The sequence below is a fragment of the Cnephaeus nilssonii genome, assembly GCF_951640355.1.
Source record: "Cnephaeus nilssonii genome assembly, chromosome: 6".
Lineage (NCBI taxonomy): Eukaryota > Metazoa > Chordata > Mammalia > Chiroptera > Vespertilionidae > Cnephaeus > Cnephaeus nilssonii.
Window position 1 is genome coordinate 24,608,493 of NC_137077.1, and position 26,098 is coordinate 24,634,590.

The 26,098-nt window shown below is 42.2% G+C and overlaps 1 protein-coding gene across 1 annotated transcript in view; it reads right to left on the minus strand.

Annotated features, from left to right (window-relative positions):
• The window catches only part of GRIN2B (glutamate ionotropic receptor NMDA type subunit 2B), a gene marked incomplete at both ends in the record, with an annotated part of 295,204 nt that overhangs the window by 16,458 nt on the left and 252,648 nt on the right, over positions 1-26,098 (minus strand). Inside the window, one exon of the mRNA XM_079775801.1 lies at positions 25,331-25,560. Within this exon, the coding sequence (XP_079631927.1) occupies positions 25,331-25,560 (230 nt within the window). The remainder of the gene's footprint in view (positions 1-25,330; positions 25,561-26,098) is intronic.

The following is a 26,098-nucleotide window of genomic DNA, read 5'->3' on the forward strand; positions in this document are numbered from 1 at the left end:
CATGCTGGAGTCACCACATGTAAGTACTTCTGCCTACAGTCCCAGCTGAGCCCAGTATTTCAGTCTTTCCAACCAGGGCATCAGACATTAGAGTGAAGCCATCTTGGACCTTTCAGCCCAGCCCAGCCACCAGCTGAACACTGAGTGACCTCAGTTGATGCCACACAAACCAAAGAAACATTCAGTCAAGGTTTGCCCACATATCTGACCCACAAAACTGTGAAATACAATGAAATGGTTCTTGCTTTCAGCAACTAAGTTGGAGTAGTTTGCTGTGCAGCAATAGATAACTGGAACACAGATAATTTCAAGTAGTGAAAATGAAGTGCTATGAAGAAATGGAAACAGCTATTATATGGAATAGAGAGTGATTGGTAGGAGAACAAGTTTAGACTCGCTGTCCTGAAAAGGCCTCTCTGAGAAGGTGACATCTGTACAGAGAGCTGAACGATGAGAGGGGAGCAGACATGCAAAGATCAGGGGAATATGTATGGAGCCCAGGGAACAGGATACACAAAAGCCTGTCAAGGGGACAAGCTTGGTGTGGCTAGGGCGTAACGAATAATGTGATGGGTGCTATGGAGCAACATGTGCATTCGGCAATGGGTGCACAGAGCAAAGGGTACTGCCCGGAACAGGGTCACAGAGGCTGTTGTATGGGGCTAAGATTTGAAAGTAGAGTGTTCCAGTTAGACAAGAGGAGCAAAGAGGTTTCCAGATGGAGGCAACAGTGTGTGCAGACAGAACAGTGTGAGAGCCTGGGCATGATCACAGACCACAAGAGCATGTCATTGCAAGAGCCTAATGAGGCTGAAGAGGGGGGCAGGGCTGGATCATGAAGGGAGTTGAATTCTGTACAAATGAGTTTAACATTCATGCTAGAGGGGATAAGAGACAGCAGAACCTCTGGAGCCAACTTCTTGAGATCCAGTTCTAGCTCCACTGCTTGAGAGCTGAGTGACCTGAAGCAACACATTTAACTTCTCTATGCCCCAGTTTCCACATTTGTACATTGAGGCTAATAATAGTGCCTATGTAATAAGGTTCATAGTATTCAATCAGTTAATCTGGGCAAAGAGTTAACATAGTGCTGGGCACATGAAAAGTACACTAGGTTAGCTGTTGTTACATTATCATTATTATTAATGTCATTGCCATCATCATCATTATCAGAAGCAACTGAAAAATTCTGGTCCTGTCAAGACTGAGTTTTTGTGTTAGAAAGAGCCTGGAGAAAGAGCAGGTTCTCAAAACAGAACAAAAACTCTCCTAAACATTGAGGGCATCCAGGCTCTTGTACTGACCACCAGGTCCTTACGAGGTCAATCAGAGTTAGATCTCGTGAATGACAGCACACAAATGAAAGCAGCTCTACTACAATGAAGAGGGCAAGCAAATGCCTTCATGGGTAGTTGGCTCCTCTGAAAAAAAAGGCTCTTCTCATTCGGTCGGAGTCTGATCAGCACATGCAGATTAGGACACACCAGCACTGTGACCTTGCAGAGATGGATATTGTACGTCCTGTTTGCAGGTCCATCCGCATGAGACACGGAATTGGGGGACTTTTGTCTTCAAAGCTTGACAATCCAACACATAAATATTCATTCCATTACTCCTGATTTTACATTTGAATCACAAAAAGAATCAATGCCCAAATGCCACTCAATTCTCTGAGGCACCCAAGAGAAAAAGGGGGGAGGCTTAGGATGCAAGGCCCGCTTTTGGTCTGTGCTACCAATTATGAGGGGTGGCAGAACATCAGAACTCTGAAGGGACCACTCTTTTACCTCCCCAACACCCTCCCTTATCTCTGTGATCACCATCAGTACCCTCTGTTTTCAGAGTACTTTTTAAGTATTTGACTTACTATTTTTTAAAAATATATTTTTATTGATTTCAGAGAGGAAGGGAGAGGGAGAGAGAGATAGAAACATCAATGATGAGAGAGAATCATCGATTGGCTGCCTTTTGCATGCCCCCTACTAGGGATCAAGCCCACAACCCCTGGCATGTGCTCTTGACCAGAATCGAACCCGGGACCCTTCAGTCCTCAGGCTGATGTTCTAACCACTGAACATAACCGGCTAGGGCTGACTTACTATTTTTATGTAGAGTTCTATGAATTTTGTTATTCTATCTATCTACCTATCTATTTATCTATTCATTCATTCATTCATTCATTCATTCACTCATTTAAATTGTGATAATGTAAACATAACATAAAATTTACCATTTTAACTATTTTGAAGTATACATTTCTGTGGCATTGAGCACATTCACATTATTGTGCAACCATCACTGCCATCCATCTCCAGGACTTTTATCTTTCCCAACTGAACCTATGTATTTATTAAACATGACACCCCCATCAGTTCTATGAATTTTAATCATATATGGAATCTTATAACCACTACCACAACCAGGACACAAAACAATTCCTTCACCCCCAAAACTCTCTTGAGCTATGCCTTTATAATCACCTTCCCCTGACCATTAACCTCTGAGCTGTTCTCTAGCTCCACCGTTTTGTCTTTTCTACAATGTCATATAAATGGAATCGTGCAGTATGTGGCCTTTTGAGATGGCCTTTTTCACTTATAAAGCCTTTGAGATGCATCCATACTCTGCTTGTATCTGTAGTAGAATTCCATTGTAGGAATGTATCAGTTTGTGTATCCATTTACCCATTGAAGGACATTTAGGTTACCTTCAGTTTGGGGTAAATATGAATAGAGCAGCTATAACATTCAGGTATAGCGTTTTGTGTGAACATAAATTTTCACTTCTTTAAGGTAATACCCAGGAATGGGAGTGCTGGGTCATATGTTCCCTACCCCACCCCAAAGTGCATCATGTTTTGTATTTCTCTCTTTAGATCTTCTCGCTTTTCCCATGAACTCCAAAGTAAGTACAGCATCTATTATGATTCTGTCTGCTACTCAATCTTCCCATACAATATCCTCAGCCTAACTAAGATGCAGTAGGTATGTGTGTGTGACTTCAGACTCTGAGCAATGTCTGAAGACAGGAGGAGGTGGCCTCCTCCCTCTCCCATCACGATCCCTTATTTGCCCAAAGGGGGAAGAAGAAGGTCAGACCAGGACACAAGAGCAGAATTTTTGAAGGCACTATGGCCATAAATGGCTAAAAGGAACAGATGGCTAAAAGGAAGTAGTTTGTGCTTACATTGAAAGGGCAATTTAATGATAAAACAGTGAGTAAACACATGAGTTATGGGCTTAAAAGATCTAAGCTCAAATCAAAGCTCCACCATTTATTAAGTGAGTGACTTAAACTTTGAAACTGAATTTCAACAATGTTCTAAGAGGAGAAATAAGGTATGGCATTTCATTACAAATCCTCCATTTTAAAACCTGGGGCCAAGGGTAGGCACCCAGGATCCTACCCATGGAACAACCCAGCTGTAGATACAGCAACAGATTAGAAAGTCAGACTCACTTTCATGAAAGTTATAATTGGGGATGTTGTGCCAGCTAACTGAGCTTTGGTCCCTGAGCTACTAGAGCAAGTGGGTTTATTCCTATATTAACTTTACTAAAACATAACCTGTACCTGAAGTCTTAGGTGTTTTTGCAAAGTCTTATGTCTGACCATAAAATATCATCATTAACATATATTTAATGGGTAAAATCTATGCATAAGTCAGTGAGCTCTAAAATGAATATCTCAAATGAAATGAGGCAACAGATATAACCCCTAAGTTACAGTTCAGTTGGAAATAACAATGATAATAAAATGATAGCAGCAGCTAACAGGTCTCTGTTAATGTATCACACATTAAGTAACTCATCAATCTTCCCATTAACCCTATGAAGTAGGTATTATTACCTCCATTTAACAGACAAGGAAACTGATGTAGAGAGGTATGCAATATGAATAAGGCCATACAGCTAGAAATGAGCAGAGCAAGGATTCAAAGGCAGAATCCTGACACTTAACTGTAAAACACATCACAGAATTCTATGTTCATAGAACAGATGCTCAACCAACATATGTAGAATAGAAAAATCCCACGACTAAATGCGTATGCCAAGTTCCAAACAGGATGTAAGGAAAGTAAAGGCAATGGAAGTCTAGAGGGAGTGGAGATTATCATAGGAGGACAGTGATAGGGAAGCTATAGAGAGAAAGCAGAGATGGAGATTGGAGATTATAGAAGCAGAGGTGGGGCAGGGCACTCAGGGCAAGAGGAATGGCACAAGCTAAGATGCAGAAGGACCTGAGCACTGTGTCTTAACCAAAGTTGGAAAGTATGTTCGTACATGTACGTGGAACACAGTTGGTGCATAGAGAGAAGCCATACTGTAGAGCATGCTGAAGGGTCAGGCTGGGGAAGGATGAGGTGTGCACATCACAACACTTAGGTATCATTACTCAGCTCAAGCATATGGCTTGAAGAATAGAGAGACTAGATGAGGGACATTCACTGGGAAATGACTTAAGGGGCTGGCCTATTTTCGGGAAAAAAAGGAATATATAAACAAGGCATCAAAATGGAAGCCTTGGCAAAATCCAATTCACAAGAAGGCAGGAGAGAAAGTGGCAGGGTCGAGCTCATCCCCACCACCTCATCTCCCACTACGCTCCCTCACCGCCCTTCAGTAGCCACGCTGGCCTCCTCATAGTTCCTAGAAAACACCAGGCAAACTCCTGTCTTAGTCTGCTCTTCTCTCTACTTGGAAAGGCCCAGATATCCATCACTCCATCACTAACTTCAGGTCAGACTTGATGGTCTTCTCACTGAGGCCTTCCCTGACCACACAACTACAGTTGCAAGTCCTCTGCTAACACTCACTATATCCTTTCTCTGTTTTACCTCTTTCTGTAGCAGTTGACACCTTCTAATATTGTATATAATTGCCTTTCTAACTTGTTTTCTTCATTCCACCTCCTTTAGAATGTAAGTGATATGAAGGACAATATATTTTTATCTGTTTTGATCACTGCTATCTCTCTTGTGCTTAGAACAGTACCTGGCACTTAGTAAGCTCTCAATATGAATGAATGAATGAATGAATGAGTGAATGAGTGAATTTCATAGCACAAATGTAGATACATTTACTATATTAAAAAATTCAAGGTACCCTCCTTACTGGTTAATGCATTATCATGCAACACACAATTAAATATTAACATTTCTCAGATCTAGTGTTATTCTGGCATCCCTGGTGAATAAGGAGTTAATATGTCTTCATGCCAGATGAGGACATCTTTCCTGGCACCTTCTCCATTTTCCCTTCAAAAAATATATCAGATCTGAGATCCCAAAAGAGCTTGTCAAATTTAGGACTTGACAAAGCATATGAATATTTCTTTGGCACCAAAAATGTGACAGAGTTGGAGATAATTATGATAACATGGAGATGGAATGAAACAGAGGCTTAAGAACTAAGGCATCTGAGTTTTATCCTTAAGTCATCCTGTGCGTTGCAGGTGGCCTAGCCTTAGATGAGACTGTTACAAAGATGTGTGGTTGCCACCACTCCACTCCACAGACTGACCTGTGAGAATGCAGGGATGGTCACGGATATTTTATAAAAGCTGTGGGTGTTAGCAAGGAGAAATTGCCTTAAAAGAAGATTTTAAGTGAAGGTTACAGATGGATTCATTATGGAAACTGAGATGCCAGAACTTCACTACATGCCCCAACACCTATATACAGTTTTCAGGAGAATACTGAAGGTTACTTCCAGGGTTTCTATATGCAAGATGACCCAATGAATTTAGGGGTGCTGCAGTTGTTAGCATGATAACCTGAGGTTCCTATCACAGTGACAATATTCTTCAGAGTAGTGAAGCTGGAGTTGGGATTGGATGGCCAAAGGTCTATGCCAGGCAGGGCCTGGGGTGAGTGAGGATCCAGGGAGAGGCATGTTAGGGTGACAGGCACACTTCTGATCTCCTGTCAATCAATTGGACCACTCAATTCTATCCTGAGAAATGAAAATGCCAGCATGTGCATACACGGTCACATTGTGACCCATTTCAGTACAGCAGAACTTCCTGCTTTGGTCAATAAAGTCAGCCCTATGTGGGGGTACTCCAACTGAAAGAATATCATCCCTGGGAGGGACCCTCAGGGATCCTACTGTGCAAACTGCATCTCCTTTTGGGGCTCACAATGGACCCTCACAGGAGAGAGCCCTGACAAATCATTTGGGGGGAAAAACAAACTTATTTAACACTGACATAGCATTTCCTCAACAAACTTTACCATACATTTTTCTAAGAATAGCCATTATGTCTCTGAGACTGTGAAACCAAATTTGAGAAAGCTGATTGAACAAATTTCTCTCTGCATGGAGCAGGAAGCAGAGGCCTAGGAAGTTCATTGGCTATCCAAGCTCAAACAGACATTCTCTGTTCCTGTCCCCTCTATCTCTGCCTCCGTCCGGTCATCACATAGGTTCTGAGTGCCCACTCGGCACCAGGCACTGCACTAGAGCCAATGGCAAGGGAAGGCAGATGTCTCCACGCCCCACTCCTTTTGGGGTCATGAAAGTCCAATGTGCCTAAGTCATCCTAAATAGGACTCCAATTACAATGTTAACATAATTATTATAAAGTGACTGCTACAGAAGTAAACTATCAACACCCCGATTAGTAGAGGAATGGAATTCAATTTTTCCAGTTGACTAAGTGTAAAGTCCAAAAGCCCTTTTACCTTTAACCCTTCTGTTGGAAATCATTCTAAACTAATTCACATTCCTCTTTAGGGTTACCCTTCATCCAGACATATGCAATGGGCACCTGCTATATACATTATGAAACTGAGATGTGAATGCTATGCAGGCATTTAGATACAAAAGATAATAGATGGTTTAAGAGATTGTGTTTAATATGTTCTTATTCCAGGAAGATCTTAAAAACTGTTTTTACTTTTAATCATTCCTTTATATAAGCTTCTTTTGTTACCATGCATATCTTTTCCCCTCTGAAAGTGGAAGTGGCATTGTGATAGTTATTCTATCTCTTGTTAAATGAGGGATTGGAAAGGAGAAAGCACTCAGTGAACATTGATTGAGAAGCTGAGGTCTCATTCAGAGAATAGTGCAGGCTTGGCGCATGGACACACATAGGGGCCTACTGTACTCCTCTCACACAAGATGAGGAGCAATCAGTAGCTTCAAAGAAAGCAAGTATCTTGCCAAATAAGCCCTGAAATCACTTTATAATTTAAGATCTGATAAGCTACAATAGTAGTACAGTTGGATACCCCATTTACTCACTGTTCTTTTTAAATAACTGCTCAATTTAGATTATTTCATAGCAGAAACCCAAGATGAGCAAATTTTATCTGAGACAATGAATGTAAAATATTTCTTATCTATATTACCTCTCTCTCCCCAATCATTAGTTATGAAACTATCTCTCACTGTTTGTCAAGTTCAAATGGCTAATAAAGAAAGAAAAGTATCCACTTATACTATGAACACTATATGATTTATATAACTATCTTCTCATCCAGTACTTACTCATTCATTGACTAAATGGTTCATTAATTCATTCTTTAACAAATATTTGAGCACTTATATTTGCCAGTTACTGAAGATATATGAGAAACAAAGACAAAAATTCTTGTCCCCGTGGAAGTTACAGTCCAGTAGGAAGAGACAAATAAACATTGTAAATATGTTAAATATTAGTATGTCACACCATACATCAATTTCCATTAATGAAAAACAAGAGAAAAACAGACAGCATGAGATAAAGCTATTTTAAGGCCTCTTCCAGATTTTAGATCAGATGCTTAAACTTTGGCCATAGACTTGTCCTGTGTCCTTTCATCTCTTACAGGATGTGCTGAGCTTAGACTGTCTTTAGGGACACAATGCCACTGTTCTCTGGAAACTCTTGTCTCTAACAATGTACCACTTCTACATTCCTTCCTCTTTGAAGCTAGCCCCATCAGCTTGGTCTGATGCAAATTTTCAGTGGGACAACTTCAAGTTAGTATCAGATAAACATGTTAAAATTTGTTTTTCCACTTAAAACAAAAACTAAGGTTTGTTTCACCCCAGGCTTGGAAAAGATACTTTTTCTAGAATAAGCAAATGGCTAAAGAGATAGGATTACTGGCAGAATGGCTTGCCTGTAAATCACAACACACTTATTTTGGAAAATAATCGAGGTGAGTCCATTTCACATTGACATTTTAAAAATCTTTGTCTAGGTGGACATACTAGTAGTTAGAAGGAAATATGCATACTAGTGGGGCTATTTTCTCAGCTCCCTAGTAGGGCATTATTCAAAGGCTTCCATAGTGAGCTGTATGATTCTTTTAAGATACCAGGCTGCTGGGTCCTTTTGATGGTCAAGTACATATGTCATGTTTACTTTGTCAATGGGTTATAAAGAAGTTAGTCTTCTTCAAAATTATTCTATAATTCCAAATCAGGAACCAATTAACAAAATGAGAAAACATCTGTAGCCAATGCCAAAGTAAGATGCAAAGAAAGAAGTTTCTCTTTATCAAACCAGAGGCCTCTCTGACGAGGCAGGCGGGACACTTGGTGAAAGGGTGGACATGACCAGCTTGAGTTGGGAGTCTGGGGTAACTTAAGAAACACACAGGGAAAGGCTTCATCTTCTTAAACGACTTAGATGATAGGATGGAAAACTTTCTCTTTAAATCTGCATATGACACTAAATTGGATTGGATAGCTGGCCATTTGGGAAATAGAATTAAACATCAAAACAATATGTCTAGCATGATGAGGAGAATATTAAGAGGATGAAGTTCATTAGGAAGCGTACAAAGTAACTCTCACAGGATGTAACATCATGCAGCCCTAGAATAAGAAGAGACAGGAACTGGCTTTGTCAACAGCGTGGTCGGAAAAGCTGCGGAGCCTTAGTGGAGCACAGCTGCCCGTGCGAACACCATACTGCTGTTTAAACGTGAGACTCTCAGGGGAAGCTAAGGAGCAATGTGGTAGATGGGAAGGCCGTGGTCAGGCCCATGCCAGTGGGAGGACTTGACATTCAGTGTTTATTTCACCCTGGAAGGAGCCCCAAGAAAATTCCTCTATCACTGGACCTGCCATCTTACATCTTTAGAACCATGTCTGCCTTCCGCACTGGACTATGACCCTGAGACCTCCTCAGCACACCTCCAGCACCTCATAGTAGCGTGTCTTTGAAGTTGCAGGACATAGTTTATACTAAAATTATGTTCATGGTTTATCAGAAATTCAAATTTAAGTGGGTGCTCTGTGTTTTTATTTGCTAAATCTGGCAACCCAACTCACAGGGTAACTAGTAACCATCCAATAAACAGTTGTTGAATTAATTGCCCTTATGTGCTAAGTATTATGCTAAGTGCAGTGAATATAACAATTTAAATAAAAAGCCAGGCAGATGATACAACAGATGCCTTAGTTAATCCAAAGAACTGTGGAGAGGGACAGGATTCTGTAAGGAGGCAGAATCTAAGATGAACAGAGGGTTAACCACAAAGGGCAGGAGGGGGTTTCTGGAGAGACTATTGGTCTTTCTAATCCCAGGGCCTCTAGGCCTTAGCCATGGACAGTGTGGCAGCTGCTAGGACTCTGAGATGAACTGTGTGGTAGGACATTGAGCTCAGTGCTAACAGAAAGGTTAGGGATAACGTGCTTGCACAGCATTGTCTGATCTTCCCATCTCCTGTCTTAGTTAAGTGGTGTATGGTAGCTGTTTCTTAAGGCCTATGTGTTGAATGAATAAATGAAGATGAGGTGATGAAACTGAAAAACAATGAAACTGATTATTTAGAGCAGGAGTGGGGAATATCTGGCCTTATACGGCTTGATAAATCATTTGGTCTGGCCCTGCCAAGGCATTAGGGATGAGTTAATTAAATGTTTGACCAAATATAGCAGGCTAATTTTTAAGTTGATAATTTTGTATGGCCCATGAATGATGATATAAATATCCAAATGGCCCTTAGCAGAAAAAAGATTCCCCACCCCTGATTTAGAGAATACCATTACATACAGACATACAGGTTAAGGCTTATTAACATAGTGTGTGTTAAGTGGGATTTGGCCAGTAGAGACCCTAAATGGTGTGGAGGATGGAAGACAGCTCCTTGGGCTGGGCAGCGAGCAGAGGGGCTTCGGGGACTGAAACCATTGCGTCTCAGGTTCTCCCAAGCCCGCTCTTTTCTTTTTTTAAAAAAATATTTTTTAATTTATTTCAGAGAGAAAGGGAGAGGGAGAGAGAGATAGAAACATCCATGATGAGAGAGAATCATTAATCAGCTGCCTCCTGCATGTCCCCTACTGGGGATCGAACCCATAATCCGGGCATGTGCCCTTGATTGGAATCGAACCCGGGACCCTTCAGTCTGCAGGCCAACACTCTATCCACTGAGCCAAACCAGCTAGGGCTAAGGCTCTTTCCTAAGTTTCCAAGATAGCAGGAGGTAGGAGTAGTTAGCTTACTTTTCCTAGGAGTCTGAAAGGACAGACAATTCTTTGTCAATATAGACCACACAAGCAGGGAAGACTTTAGAACAAACCCAGTTCTCTAATTTCCCCACTCCTGGAAGAAACTATTTGGGGGAGGGCCCAGTAGTAGTACAATAAAAACATAATTAAAGTAATTGTGTGTTTTTTAAATATATTTTTATTGATTTCAGAGAGGAAGGGAGAGGGAGAGAGAGAGAGAAACATCAATGATGAGAAAGAATCATCAATCAGCTGCCTGCTGCACACCCCCTACTGAGCCCACAACCCAGGCATGTGCCCTGACCTGGAATTGAGCCGTGACCTCCTTGTTCAGAGGTAGATGCTCAACCACTCAGCCATGCTGGCTGGGCTGAAGTAATTGTTTCCTATCACAGCAATGAGTGACAGACACAGATTTAGAAACATTCACTGAGCTCTTACTCTGCACCTAGGAGGATGCTAAGGGCTTTCTCTCAAAAGACCCATAAGGATGATTGCAAAGAGGTACCCAGCACCTGGCAGATACCCTTCTTCCAGCATCCTTGGATCCAGAGCTACTTTTAGATAGTCTAATCACCGAGAGCAACTCTTCCATTCTCCCTTGCACACCTTCACAGCCCTCACATATTCTTATTTCTTGTCCTCCACACCCCACCCCCTTCCTGGAATCTCATTGAAACAGACAAGTACAGGGAGCAGGGTGGGTGGAGGGAGGACAACATGTGGGCTCTAGAGTAGGTTGGTAGCAGTTTTTCTATGGCTTTCAAAGTACATGTTAATCACTAACTGGAAACAGTATGGGCTTTGTGAGAAGGATTTAGGCACAAACCCTGGATCTGCAGAAGGATCTGATCCCTAACATTTAATGAGGGATTAGAATGCAGGGAAACAGTTTCTAAGCACTTTATGGATATTATAAGTCTTTAATCAGCACAGCCTATAATGTAAGCAACATATTTATCCCCATGTTATAATTAGGAAACTGAGGCACTGGAGTTTAGGAGCCCAGCCATCTCACATACTTTGAAGTGACTGAGTCTTAGTTTTCTTTCTGTAAAGCAAAGGTAGCACCTGCCAAAAGGTTTGGAAGGAGAAGTACATAAGGGGAAGAATATAAATCATCTAGCCCAGGGAATGCCACCCATGGTCACTAATGACTGGTCCACTCCCTAAGACTGTAACTGTTGATGTGGTTTTACATAGTGATTACCATGGATGCGGGCCATGGTTGCTAACACTGCAAAAGAACACACCATATAAAGGTTAATTTATCTTTTGGCTTTGGAATTGCAGTTTTGAATAGGCAGGCTCTAACCTATGAACACATCGTCCTCAAGAGTTCACTGATAAATCAGCTGTTCAGAAAAAACAGAAATACATTTCCCCAGAGAAACAATACTGTAAATGGTTAGCTCATTAAAGGCAATTTCATCCATAAGAGGGCATAACTTTCATGTCAATATTGTTAGTTCATGTTCTGGGGACATTCATTCACTTAACATACTTCTATGATGTAACAGGCACTGTCCCAGGAGCTGAATAGACAGTTATTGAAATCATGTCTGTTGTCTCAAGGAGCTTACAGTGCAGTGAAGGAAATGGACATTCGATCAATGATTCCAATGGAGGGTGACAGAGGTGGGTTCTGGCTGTTGTAGGAGGACAGGGTGGGTATCTGGAGACCTGGGAGGGGCAGGAGATGGGTGATGAAGTATCAAAGAAAAGGAGAAGGAATTTTCTGGCATGGGTTTAGGGCTTGCTCTTGCACTTCACTCTCCATGTTCATACTCTACTTCTGGCCCTTCTCCTTTCCTAAGCTTCTCTCCAGGGCATCCAAACCGGACAGTCCCTATTTTTTCTACACGATCCATTTTCACAAAATCAAATGCCCCACTTTTTCCATCCAAAGTGATCACATCTATGAATACAACCTTAAAATAAATGTCTCACTGATTGAACTATCATTCATTCAATGCCCCCAAGATATATGCATTTTAAGGAGCAGATAGCTTATTTTTATTTTTTTGTTCTGATATAAATGTTTAAACTAGAAATATAAGCACAGGAAAGCATCCTAAAAGAGTAGTGGCCATGCAGACCAATTGGCCCAGCTGTGGACTGCCTTGGGAGTCATTTTCTTTCCGTGATTTCTCCTTTTTCACTGAACCACACAACCTTCAGAGGCTGCAAGGATGTCATGTTGTTCCTTTTATGTGTACATAGTAAGCCACCTGGAGTGCTGGTACCAACAACAGTGGAGTGGTGTTAGAATGGCCACTTGTATCCTGGAGGGATTCATCATGGAGTATGTTAGGTGATGTGTGATTTCACCACACTCAAACCCAAACTGAAGTCATAATCTGTAGACAAACCCAAACTGAAGTCATAATCTGTAGACTATTCAGGAGGAGCTGGAAAACTGCCCTGCTTCCCAACACCAAACGCCTCCTAACCCTACTCCATGTCACTGAGACCACAGCTGCCAAGCATAAATGCCCACACTGCTATGTGCTCTGTCTGGCTTGTAACATCCCCAGGAGAGAAGACCAGGGTAACAATTACATAATTTTATTAAAAGCTTATTTTCCATTATTTGAGTTTGAGTCAGAGGCAAAGATTGTAATTCAAATTCAAGAGGAGATTTTGAAGTGCTGGGACAAGATAACAAGATGGGGCAGGGAAGAGAGACGTAAGTCCTCACAACTGTGATGACTGAGAAGTGAAATAACTCTTTCTCTGTATAAAGTAGCTCCCGAATGAACAAATGGCTGAATGTTCAAGCCTTTTCCAAATAAAATAATCTCACAATAAGAAATATCAGTGTTCATTGATATCTGCCTCTGTGCTTGTGTGTGCATGTGCATGTGTGTTGATTGTTTCTGTGCATGATGGATCATGCTTGCCCTTGACTACAGATAGTTTTGAGTATCGGTTATTATGGCCACACCTGACCCCATACTTACAGATGAGAACACAGGGGTATTTAAAGAATCAAGCTATTCTGTCTAGACTATTTGGACTCCAAATCATCTCGAATCTTGTCTGACCTCAGGGCGACCTTCCATGTCGGCGCCCAATTCACATCAGGTAACCGGTACTTGGACTCTGCCTCCATCACCACTTGAAGCCCTCTCAGTCCTCTCATCATCATCAGAGGGTTAAACCAACTCCTCTCCCAGCAGCTTCCTCTTAGCATCCCAAAATCACTGCTGTGCTGAAGTCTGCATTGTTCTTCAGCCTTTGAATATCAATTTGCATAATGAAGTAGGTGAGAGCACCTCTTTCCCATCAGGCAGGCCTGATTGGCAGACAGAAAGGGATTTGTATGTAATTGGCTGCAATTAATTTGACTTTCTTTTATATGGAGAAAAGGAAAAAAGCCAAAAAGTGCTCAGTGTTCCCAGTCAGAGCTGCACCTGCACACTATGTGGTAATGTGCATGTGATTTTGGGAATGGGTGCGTGTGTCATGTAAAGGCGTGTGAGTAGATAACCTTGTGTGTTCAAGTACAAATTTTTTTTTTCCTGGGAGCAATAAAAGGCTCACTCCCCAGAGGCTCCTCTGCCCGGGAGGTCCCTGGCTGCAGTGTCCTTCATATTGCAATGCTATTAGGCAGCTTGTTCAATTTGTATTTGAGGCCACTAGGAGACATCAATGGACATCACAACATTCTTTCTTCAGTGCCAGGATGACACCCAGCTCAACATCTCTTTTGGACTCAGTCCAACAAAGGCTGAGTTCCAGCCATCTCAGGGCCTACTGGCAATCAGTTCTTGCAAGAAATGGAACTGGCTTATACTTAACTCAGAATGTACTGTGATGCTAGTGATAACCTGAGTGATGTGTGAGGAAGTTTTAAGGATTTAAGCATTTAGCAAATTTAATATCAGGATGGTTTGTAGACTTAAGCTATTCCTGGTTTCTTTGCTGAAAGTAATTGAAAAATAATCGATACTGTTCTTGCTTTATTTTCCTCCTAAGATGAGATGGAGAGATAGAGTAGGGTGCATTTCCCTCCTCTCCAATTCCTTCCTCTCTGTCCTCTTTCCTTTTCCCTAAAGGGCAGGCTCCTGGGAGTGGCATCTTGTTCTTTCTAGTTGGATTCAGTATAAGTCTATTGGTTACTTTCTAGAAGAGAGAAAGCATGGCGCCTGATAACATTGCACATCTCTTGGATCCATTCATCCTGTCAACCTTCATTAAATAAGTGGTTTGTAATGTACAGAAATGAAGACAACAGAGCCCTGTTTAAGATACTCCCAGATTCCTGTGAACAAAAGTCTCTTCTAGGTTCCTGTGCACTCACAGCTGGGTAGAGAGTGGCCTAAGGGTCTGTGGGGGTTCATAAGCACCCCCTTGAGAATCCAGAAGCCAGGGCAGAGAGAGTCCCCATGGCAGGGGGCTTGATTGGGTTCTGCTGCATCAAGCCAATGCCTCTAGAACAGGGGTGGGGAACGTCTGGCCCACAGGCCATATAAGGCCCATGAAATCATTTGGTCTGACCCTGCCAACGCATTCAGGGTGAGTTAATTAAATGTTTGACAAAATGTAGCAGGCTAATTTTTAAGTTGATCATTTTGTATGGCCCATGAATTATGTTATAAGTATCCAAATGGCCCTTGGCAGAAAAAAGGTTTCCCAGCCCTGCTCTAGAACCATGCACCTCCTTCTTGTGTTCACATAAAGACACAGGGCTATAGCAGTGCAGTATAATAGGATAGCTGTGGGCTGTGGAGTCAACTCTCCCTGGATCAAATTCTGTCACCCTCACTTCCTAGTTGTGTGACTTCAGGGAATTTGCTTAACACTTATATGTATCACCTCATCTGTAAAATGAGGTTAATAACATCCATCTCAAAGGATGGGCATGAGGATTAAAAGTAGTAACAGCTATGAAGAGTGTAACAGTAGGCCTGGCACATAAAATATGTTCATTAAATAGTACAATACATGTTCAGTGATAAGGGAAGAGAAAACCGGGCAGATATGCCCCAAGAATCCCAGTGGCAATCAGCTAGCCAAGAAATAAAAATCAAAATCAAAGTGAAGCCAGCTCTTCTAGATTCTGTATTCTACCTGCTTTCCTCCCATTCTTTGGGGTGGGATGAAAGACAATGGGGGCAGGACAAGGAGGAGCCATAAGGGGCAGAAAGCACTCATTTGGGTGACACAGTAGTGGTCCAGTACTGCTGCTCTCTAGGCATAGCTGGTGTTCAAAGAAGATTCTTCTCCTTGTCAGGCAAGTTCATGGGTTCGCCAGGGTCTCTCAGTTAGAACCTTGGTCTGCAGCTCTCTCAGTGCAGCTGGTCGCTTACATCAGTCCCTTTAGCTTCTCCATTGAGTGACACCCCTCCAGAAAAATTCCTGTTTCCTTTGCCTCATCCTGAGCAGGAAGTCCTGTGGGCAGGGTACTTTAAAAAATACCTCCCTCCATTCCAGGCTCACACTGACTCTCTCCTTCCCATGTGGCCTAATCTGGTCTTTAAAAACACAGACCTTTCCTGTCACTGGTCAGAGTCTGGCCCACCTACTAGGTGATCTGCTCTAGCCAAGAACTGCCAGCCTTGGTTTTCCCAGGTATGGGTCAAATGCTAGCCTCTCTCCATTCCAACTGCGGGGGATGAATACCAAGCTCTCCAAATGGTCTCCTCAAAGCCCCTTTGGTAGGTTTTAAGGCAGTGAGAGAAAGAGGGGGATGTCACATCCCTCCAGTAACCGCCCCTCAAAGTACCAAAAGGGTTCTCAAAACACATTTTATACTTTTGGTTCTTCTGGCTTCCTCATGACAGGCCCTGCTTGGTGGGCATTTTTACCACATGTACCTATATTTCCAGCCAGCTGGACAGAGGCCTAATTAATTTGAAAGGGTTCCCCAAGTGACTTCGATGTCAACTCTCCGCTCTACCCCAACCCTTCCTAGGCAGCCACTCCTCCTTGGGTCCCCACAACAGAAAGTACTACTCATATAAAATAACCCTGTAATTTTTAAAGGGGGGGCCTGAGACCCTGATATTCCTCACCCTGACTCTTCTTCCTAAAAGTCTAAGCTGCTTGCACCTGAGGGAGCTTGCCTGCCTGCTTGTTTTCTTCTTCCCACTAGGGCAGCTCTCAGGATCCTGTGGGCCTGAAGCTCATGCCCTTGACACTACAAATCAAAGCCTCTGAATATAAGTGGAATAAAATACCAGAGGAGATGTCCAAGACGACAGTGTTTACAGAGTGTGAGTGGCCCTGCCATGGCCCTCAGTAACCTGTGCTGGAAGGGAAAACTTGGTTGCAAATTGCAAACTAAATGGTTGGGTTTCTCCAGGCCTTAGGCACTCTCAGACCCCACTGGCCCTAGCACGTACCCAGCTATGCAGAAAACTTCCAAAAATATAACAGGCTGCACACAATCCACTGAGACCTTTGTCTACTCTTGCCATCAAAGCAAGGGGACATTGGAAGGGCAAAAAGGCTGAAACATCCACAAAAGCCCAGAGCCAGCCCAGGCCACATTTTTCACTGTAAACATAATTCTGACATCCCCGAAATCTGATTCATTTGAGGCCCGATAGCTTTGACCACATAGAAATTATCTTGGCTGCATTAATGTGTCTCAAAGGACTCAAACTTAGTTGTCCAGAAGGGAAACACTAATTCTTAAAAAAAAATCCTTAATCCGTAAGTCAATATTTAGTGAACATATAAAAGATTAGCCCCCCTTAGACTAAACCACTTATTTCTTTTTTAAAAATATATTTTTATTGATTTCAGATAGGAAGGGAGAGGGAGAGAGAGATAGAAACATCAATGATGAGAGGGAATCACTGATCAGCTGCCTCTAGCATGCCCCCCACTGGAGATCAAGCCCACAACCTGAGCATGTGCCCTTGACCAGAATGGAACCTGGTACATTTAAAACTATTTTATGGGTCCAGGAAGTTTTCCATTCCTCTAATGTCTTGCATAGTAACACCTTTCTAAAATGAGTTATACTGAGTAGATCAAACCTAGGATTGGGTTTTGATGCTTTTCTTCCTTCTTCCCTCACTTACTATTCACTTTTTTCCATTTCACAAAGACGATTCTTCTAGTGTCAGCAGAATGAACCAAAATTTCTTCTTTTTTCCAGGTAAGAAAGACAACCTTTCTGAGATTCACTTTGTAAAACTTATGTTCCATGCACATGGGAAACTGGTGTTCCTTATGCAGCTTTGCAAGTACCAAGTTCTTAGTTACCCAGTTATCTCATTATCTTTATGTAGTTTTGGAGGATAGAGTTACACCTGGTCGTCTTTGATGACAAAAAGTATCAACTGTACCTGGTAATCAGCTAAAGTCCCTTCCAGTTCCATGATTTGAACAACACAGAACAATCCAGAATGTGAAAGGGATGCATTAATAATATTTTCCCCAGAAAAGAGTTATGAAAAAAATACATCTTAAAAAACATGTCCTCAATCCCCTTGGCCAGCGATATTACTACTAAGAGGTCTAGAAGGTTGTGTGGGAAGTGTGCACACAGATGCCACACTACGTACTGTGAGAAACTGTCGTTAATCAGGCTCAGGGACAGAGCAGAAGGGAGCACACAATGGCAGTTAGGTTTTTCACCCTCTCCCTAAAATTAACCAGCATGCAGAAAAATCTTTCTGCGTGTAAAACATGTCTCTGCAAATCTTCAGTGTAGATCAGTTCTTTCAAGCAAAGGAGATTAGAGAGGAGAGAAACAGAATCCTGCTGTAAGAAATAGCCACTTTGGAAGGATAGGGCTGGGGGGCTGGTGAAGGAGACTGAGATGAGTAGGAGAAGCACAGGGTGCAACAAGCTCAGAGTACGGGTTATAAAAGGAGTCAGTATTAGTGTGCTAGTTTCCTGTGGCTGCCACAACAAATCACGACAGACTCGAGGCTTAAAACAATGCACATTTATTCTCTCAGAGTTCTGGAGGCCAGAAGTCCAAAATCAAGGTGTCAACAGAGCTATGCTCCCTCCAGAGGCTAAAGGGCAGAATCCATTCCTTTCTCTCCCGGCTTCCGGTGGCTCCAGGTATTCCCTGTAGCCACAACAGCCCCAATCTCTGCTTCAGCCTTCTCAGGGCCCTCTCCTTTTAGGTGTCAAATCTCTCTCTGCCTTTCTCTTATAAAGATCCTTGCAACTGATTTAGCATCAACCTGCATAATCCAGGATGATCTTATCTTGAGTCATTAACTTAATTATATCTGCAAATATCTTTTTTTCCAAATAAGGTCCGCATTCAAAGGTTCTAGGGGTCAGAATGTGGATGTATCATTTTGGGGGGCCATCATTCAACCCACTACTGTCCCCAGCAGCATAGCAGAGCTGGGAGGTGAGGAATCCTATGTGGGAAACATGGAATGTCAGAGAGCAAGGAGAAGAGAACTAAGTGAAGCCGGATGCTGTGAAGGAGGAAAAGAGGACAATGGGGCCTGCACAGTAGTCAGTTCCAGCGCATCTGCAATCTGGGACTAGGAGTAACCACTGCTAAGCCATTGGATGCTGAGCCGAGGGTAAGGATTTCCTGTGTTAGTCAAGACAGACTTAGGAATTAGGATCCATAGGGCTTGTTGAAGAGTCATAAGCAGTCTTGTTCTCAAATAAAACCAGAGAAGAGGTGATAGCTGACCTGACTGACAGACATTGGACTGGCCAAGCCCAAGGCTTTGTTCTGGATCTATATGGATGGAGGCCACCCTGGCAAGAATGAAGGAGCCACAGTATGTGGGGCAGAATCCATGCATAGTGTCAGATTGGCTCTGCTAATTAACAGACAAAGAGGCAGGTGTCCCTTGCCCTACCCGTGCATGCAGTGTACTCCATATACTGGCAGGGTTTGGGGAGTTTTCTTCTCTTGTCACTTCCTCCGAATCTACTCTTGACCAGCAGTTACGAGATGACCAGTTGCTTGACAGCTCCAGAATAATGAATCATGGTCTTTCATTTTGCTCAGCTACCAGGAGGTCCCGCCCAGGCCCTCATTTCTAGCTCCCTGGCTACTTAGTCATGCCTGTCGCTTTCTCTAGTAAGCTGTTTTTAGGCCAGTATTGCATGGTCTGACCAAGATGGTCTGGGCCAAAACCAGGTTGTGACAGATCAGGCGTGAGGTCAGCTGTCTCCCACTGGCTTTCAGCCTAAAGTTAATAGGGTGGAAAGCATGGCCCATTTCCTCACACATGCTCAGACACCATCCCAACATTTCAGTGTATTTGTGGTGTAAAATGCTGATTTTCTTCCAAAAAATGCCTATTTACTTGTTTGCATGTTGACTAATCAAAGCCATACCCTGCCTTTATCCCCAAAGGGTAGGAGGTGACTTCCAGACTCTATGGGACTCTGAATCATCGTTATCTGGAAAAGCCAGGGGGGTTAACATTCAGTTGTTAGTTGGCCATTCTAATCATACCTCCAATGATGCAGGCGGAGATGCTGCCCTCGTTAACCAGATGAGCACCTCTGTGACAAGCTGAAGTTAATAAAGTTCCACTAGTTCCTTATGGAACAGAACTGCAAAATATGATGTGGGTGTATATCAGACTGACGGTAGGAATGTGTGAAGCAGGACAGAGCCACATACCCTCGGGAGCCTGGTGGTCAGATGGCAGCCCCCAGTGACCTTAGCAGCCTTTGGCTCCCTGCAGGCTTTCTTCACCCCTGACTTCATAACCGACCTCTCTCTCCCCTGCTGCTATCCTCTCCCACCCTCCAACAGTGGCGTAAACCTCAGGGTCACAATGGGACCACACTAAAGTCAATTTGAAAGCCATTAGCTTGCCCAATTACTAGAAATCATCATTATTCTCTGTTTAAAGTAAAACCTCTGAAAGACATATTATAGAAAGTGCAAATGTTAAAATACTATCTACTTATTATGGACCTGTTAATCAGATAGTTACTTTTTAGGAGAGGAAAAGGATCTAACTTGGTAAACTTGTCATGACAAGGTAGATGGGAGGATAGGTAGGAGGGAGATTAACTGGAAAAACCATGGGCATCTGAATAGGATGGCACACTGTTTAGGGGCTATAGGCAGCCAGGAACATCAGAAGGGCAAATTACCTAACCTCTCCAAGCTTCAGCTTCCTCATGCACAAATGAGGATATTAATAGCACCATTACATAAGGTAATCTATGTAATGTATTTGGCATTATGCCTGACTCGTAAGAGCTGAAGAAATGTCAGCAGAGATATTATTGTTGAGGTTATGTTAACTGTTATTATTATTACCAGTAATGGTAGTAGTAGTAGAAGTAGGAATACCAGTCTTGGTAGTGTACTGTGCCCTGAGAAGGGTTGGGTTAAATGGTGCTGATACAGTAAGTCCTTAAAGGAGAGTGTAGGCAATGAAATGAGAAAGTGGGGGCAGGGGTGTCAATCCCAATCCTCAGCTATGCCATAGCTTTGTCTGGGGTTAGCTATTAAGGGAGACATCCTGGCAAAGTGATTTTAGAGCCAAACACACAGGGGCTCAAACCTTGGCTCTGTCACTTGCTAATGTGTGACTTTAGGGAATTCACTAAACTTCCCAGAGTCTCAGTGTCCCTATTGGTAAAATGGGAGTAATCATACCTGTATGGAGATTATACATATAACATATCTGTGACATACTTAATGTGCCCAGTGCCCAGCAAATATGTCCCATCTTTCACCTGGCCAAGCTCTTTCCCCTCCATACTGTGGCTGGCAGACTGCGAAAGGAGAAATCCATCTGGATAGGTGAGAAACATGAGAATTAGCATTGTGGACTCTTTGTTAGAAGAAGAAAGATGTCACCAGCTTCCTCCCATCGTCCTCCCACGGGGGAGCTGATGGAATGTACAGCAAGGCTGCTAAATGTTAGCACTTGCGCCCATATTTAGTTATAGCAAGTAGTGGGGTAATTCTGAATTCACTGATGTCATGCGCTATTGCAAAATGGAAGCCATCCAGTAAAAAGAAGCCCCGAAATATATTTTCATGGAAATTTAACTCTGAGCATTCTGACTTTGTGCCTTAACATGAATGAGATATGGGAACATGTCTCTGCCATAAAATTGAATATAATTTTTCAAAAATATATAAATGTAATGGCTACAAATATCTTTCCATCATAATCTAAGATACTTAACATTTGATCTGAGTTAACAGAAGATATGTCATCTGTGATAGTTAGAATAAGTTTAGAAATCTTTCTTCATTTTAACTGTTACTTTCCTTGATGAAACTTTAATTACACTGAAAAAATCTTCAAAATCACCTCATTTCTATTCTGAATATTGTTTTGATGACTTTATTCTTTTCTTTTTCTAAATGCACAGAATACACTTCCTCTCATGCAAAGTTAGTCCCAAGTCTATGTTTTCTTTAGGTGTTCTAAGTAAAAAAACAATAAGAATTTTGACATTTTCAGTGTACTAGTACTTTCAAAAAACTCTCTTTCTAATTTATATTTCTGCTCCTGAGATTGATATATAGTTATATGTCATTAGTTACTAAAAATGTTTTCTATAATTATGTAAATTATGTTGACACTTTCTGGTAGGATGCTCACACTTCACTATTTTGTCATTTGGAAAGTTCTGAAATGTATCAGAGATAACCATTTTGAAGCATTTTCAAATTAAACAGCTGTTAACCTTTTGCACTCGGATGTCGAGTGTGACTCCACATGGTTAGCATCGGTAGCAGCTCGTATGTCAAGCCACACTCGACACGTAGTTTCACCGCGGGGGGAAGGGGAATTTTTGTCTATTTTTCCAGTATCTTTTCTTGTTTTCATTAGCATGAAAGGACAAGTAAAATGTAAATGCCGTCTCAACTGATGCCAAAAAAGAAAAAATGAAAAACCGATAACGCATGTGAAATTTATTAGGAAACTAGTACATGATCTTGTTGGAGAATTCAGAGATGGTACACTAACTTCCAGGGGTAGATTATTATTCACTAACTTAGAGCAACGTTTAGATGGAAAGCTCCATATAATCACACCTCACCCTAACAAAAAACACAAAGATTGTGTTGTTTGTTCTAACAGAAAAATCAAAGGAGGAAGAAGAGAGACGATTTATATTTGCGAAACATGTGAATGTAAACCAGGTCTTCATGTGGGTGAATGTTTAAAAAAATATCACACCATGAAAAATTATAGAGATTAAAATTACTCTTTGAATTTATCAATAATTTGAAATATAAAAAAATCCAAATAAATAAGTTTGTATGAAAAGAAACTCCAGTTTTTTATTCTACTGCCGTGCTTTGTAAAATCTGGGGTATTTAAAAAATTAAATCCCGAGTAGAATAAAGGAATCGAGAAAAAAGCAAGTGAGTGCAAAGGGTTAAAGGGTTCTGGCTCTCTTGCTGCTTTCTTTGCCTATAATGTTTAGTAACTCAGCTCTGCACAAGAGGCTCTTCTGTAAATATACCCTCTTTCCCTCTCTCCCCACAGACTTAAAAAAATGTTAACCAGGTTATGACCACTGACCTTTTGGAGCTCATGACCAGATAGAAGGAGATATAGTCAAGTATAGACCTGCAGGTTATTACAGTACAATGTGGAAGACAAGAGTTATGATAAAGGTATGAATGATTGCCATGACAGATGAGAGAATGAATAACTGCCCAGATGAGCTAAGGAAAGCTCCACAAATGAAGTGATCTCTAATCTGGGTCCTGAAGTTCCAATAGGAGTTTGGTGAATGAAGTGAAGAGAAGAACATTTTAGGCAGATGCATGGATAGAGGCATGGTTGGGGAGGATAAGGAGTGGAGGATGCCTAGAATTGTAGGATGCAAGAATCTAAGCATTGGCTAATGAGACACATGGGGAATCATCTGTAAAAGCTCTGAAAGCCACATATGAAAAAATCTTCTTTATTCTGTAAGCAGTGGAGCCACTGAAGTTCTTTAAGCAAAGAACTGACGAGATCAAACATTTCAGATCATAGGCAACATGGTATGGAAGACAGATAGGTGAAGTATTTATGGTTCCAGCAGCCTAGAATGATATATGTCTTTCAAAACCACAGAAGGGAAAACAATCCCCCTCCATCCCAATTATGCTTAGTTCCAATAGATCATTCCATTGTTGCGGGGTAGCCCATGAGGGTCTGAGAAAGACAAATACAGTGTCTAAGCAATTCTCAGACATTTGAAGAAAACAAAGTGATAAATATGGTGGATTCCCTATTTTACATCCCAGAGCCCCAGGAAGGTCTGTGACCCACCACACTGCTACCATGCTGCTTACTGCATGGAAACAGGGTCCCGCCATATTCTATGTGGGGACATGATCCACCACACCTCTGCCATATCCTGGTGTGAGGACATGGCTTGCCTTACCTCTGACAAACCCACACATAGGCACATGATCTGTCATGTTTCAGCCACCCCCACCCCAGCCACGCCACATCCCAGCATGGAGCCCTGAGGAAGCAGCTGTGTGTAGCCCCGCTACTGCCCAGGTTACAGAAAGAGGCACAAAAAGTAGTGGTTGTAACAGGGGGTTGGGGAGAAAATGATGAAGGAAGGATGTAGACAAAGGAACAAGGAGGAAAAGGTTTAAAAATAGATGAATAAATATATGAATGAATGCATGATAAATCGTGAGTTAGAAGAGAGAAGTAAACAAATCTTTAAAATAAGGGAGAAAGAAATACCAGAGAAGAAATATTTTTTAAAATAAGAAAGAAAAATAAAGTAAAAAGGAAGAAAAATCAGAGAATGAAATAACATGACGAGGTAAACATAGTGAATGATATTTTTTTTTCATTCCCCTAAGAAGCTTATTTATCTTTCTCACATGCTTTTGAATATTCTTAGTGAGTAGTGTTGAGCATATGGAGAAATCAGAATAGCGCCCCTGAAGAGAATATCTCCTCCTTTCCACTCTTCTCAAACCATTTGCTAAGTATTTCAACTTTTATCTTTGGGAAACTGCACCCATGTGATAAATCATTCACTGTCTGACTTAGCTGGTCTAAACACACATCTCTATATTTCATGGCTTCATCATGGTGGAAGGGGTGGAAAACCAATATTTTCTACATTTTGAGGAAACAGAATAGAAAATTTGTTGTAAGTACAAGTCTCCAGAATCATTTTGGGGGTACCCAGGAGCTTTACTGGACACACCATGAAGGCAGCTCCTATTACTGGTCATGGACCATCTGGTTATCATGGTTTCAGAAGACAGAGCTGCCATGGAAGCCATGATGCTTCTGGCAGACCTAGAGAGTCAGATGCATTCAGAATGGGTTGTGCACATCTGTACCCAGAAAAGTTGGAAGCCAGCAGACACTTTCCTTCCTGTCTCAACTGCACAGGCCAGCAGGGAGGCCCGCAATTGGTATGGGGGCAGCCCATTCATCAGCATTACACAGGGTAATCAAGTTAAATAGAAGTTACTTCTCTTCAGGACACAAGGAGAACAACCCTCCTGCTCAGCCATGGGAACACACGAGTGTGCAGGGGAACAAAGGGAGAGCCCACAGCAAACCCCACTGGGAGGAAAATGAAGGCCACAATGGGCCAGTGCCCTCAGCGTGGGTGCATGGGGCAGCCCTCTAACAACACCAAACAGAAGCCCCGTGTGGATAGGCCACCCAAGTGTATCCAACAAGTACCACGTACTCAGAAAGCTGCTAACATACCAAGCCCCTTATTTGCAACCCAGGGTGTACTTCTAACAACCTTTCACAAATCAGAAGGCAAATGTGAAGTGATATTATTTCAGTAGGGATACTGTTTTCTGCTCCCATTTAAGTCCTCCTCCAGTTGAAGGAAACATAAGAAAGAACTGTGGATTCTAAAGATTTAGAAAAATTAACAGGTAAGTGAGAACTTTGAGTATGGTTCAGAATGAGACTGAGGGAAAGATAGAAGGTTTTAAATGGTCCTCTTACCTTTTTGTCACTCAGGCCGGAAACCTGGTCCACATACTCCTCTTGGATCATGAAGGCAGCTAAGTTGGCAGTGTAGCTGGCCAGGAAGATGACAGCGAAGAAGGCCCATACTGACACCATGATCTTGGAGGTGGTCCCCTTTGGGTTCTGCACCGGGACGGAGTTGTTAAACACCAGGCCCCACAGTAACCAAATAGCTTTGCCGATGGTAAAAGATGGGCCCCCTGGCTCTGAAATGAACAAAAGACAAAGACAGAAAGTTAAGACAGAGTCACTGGTTCTGTTGAAACCTACAAGCACACAGAACTGGTAAGTTCCTGCTCAGAGGAGGAAACCCTCCAACCAAGACCCAGCCCTTTCACAGAAAGCTTTCTAAGTAGAGAGCTTGTGTCTCTCTTCTCCTGGGACCCCCTGAAAGACATAAGGAAGTTCCTCAGGAGAAAAAGCAGAGGCCTGGGGTGCATGTGGGATCTTGCTCCAACTGATGGTCATGACTCAGCCAGAGCACTGGAGGGGCCAGCTTTCTTCCCCTAAGATCGAGACCCTCAAGATCATATCAAATCCGAATAACAAAGGCAACCACCCCATTATCATCACACACATGTCCCTATTCCTGTTGTTCCTAAAATTTACATTACTATCTACCAAGGAAATATTTCAACTTCAAAAAGATCAGTAAGACCTGTGTGGGGTCTTTTTCTACCATTGTCAAAGACCTCCTCCAATTTTATTCACACGGATGCTAAATGGCTTTCAATGCACTTTATC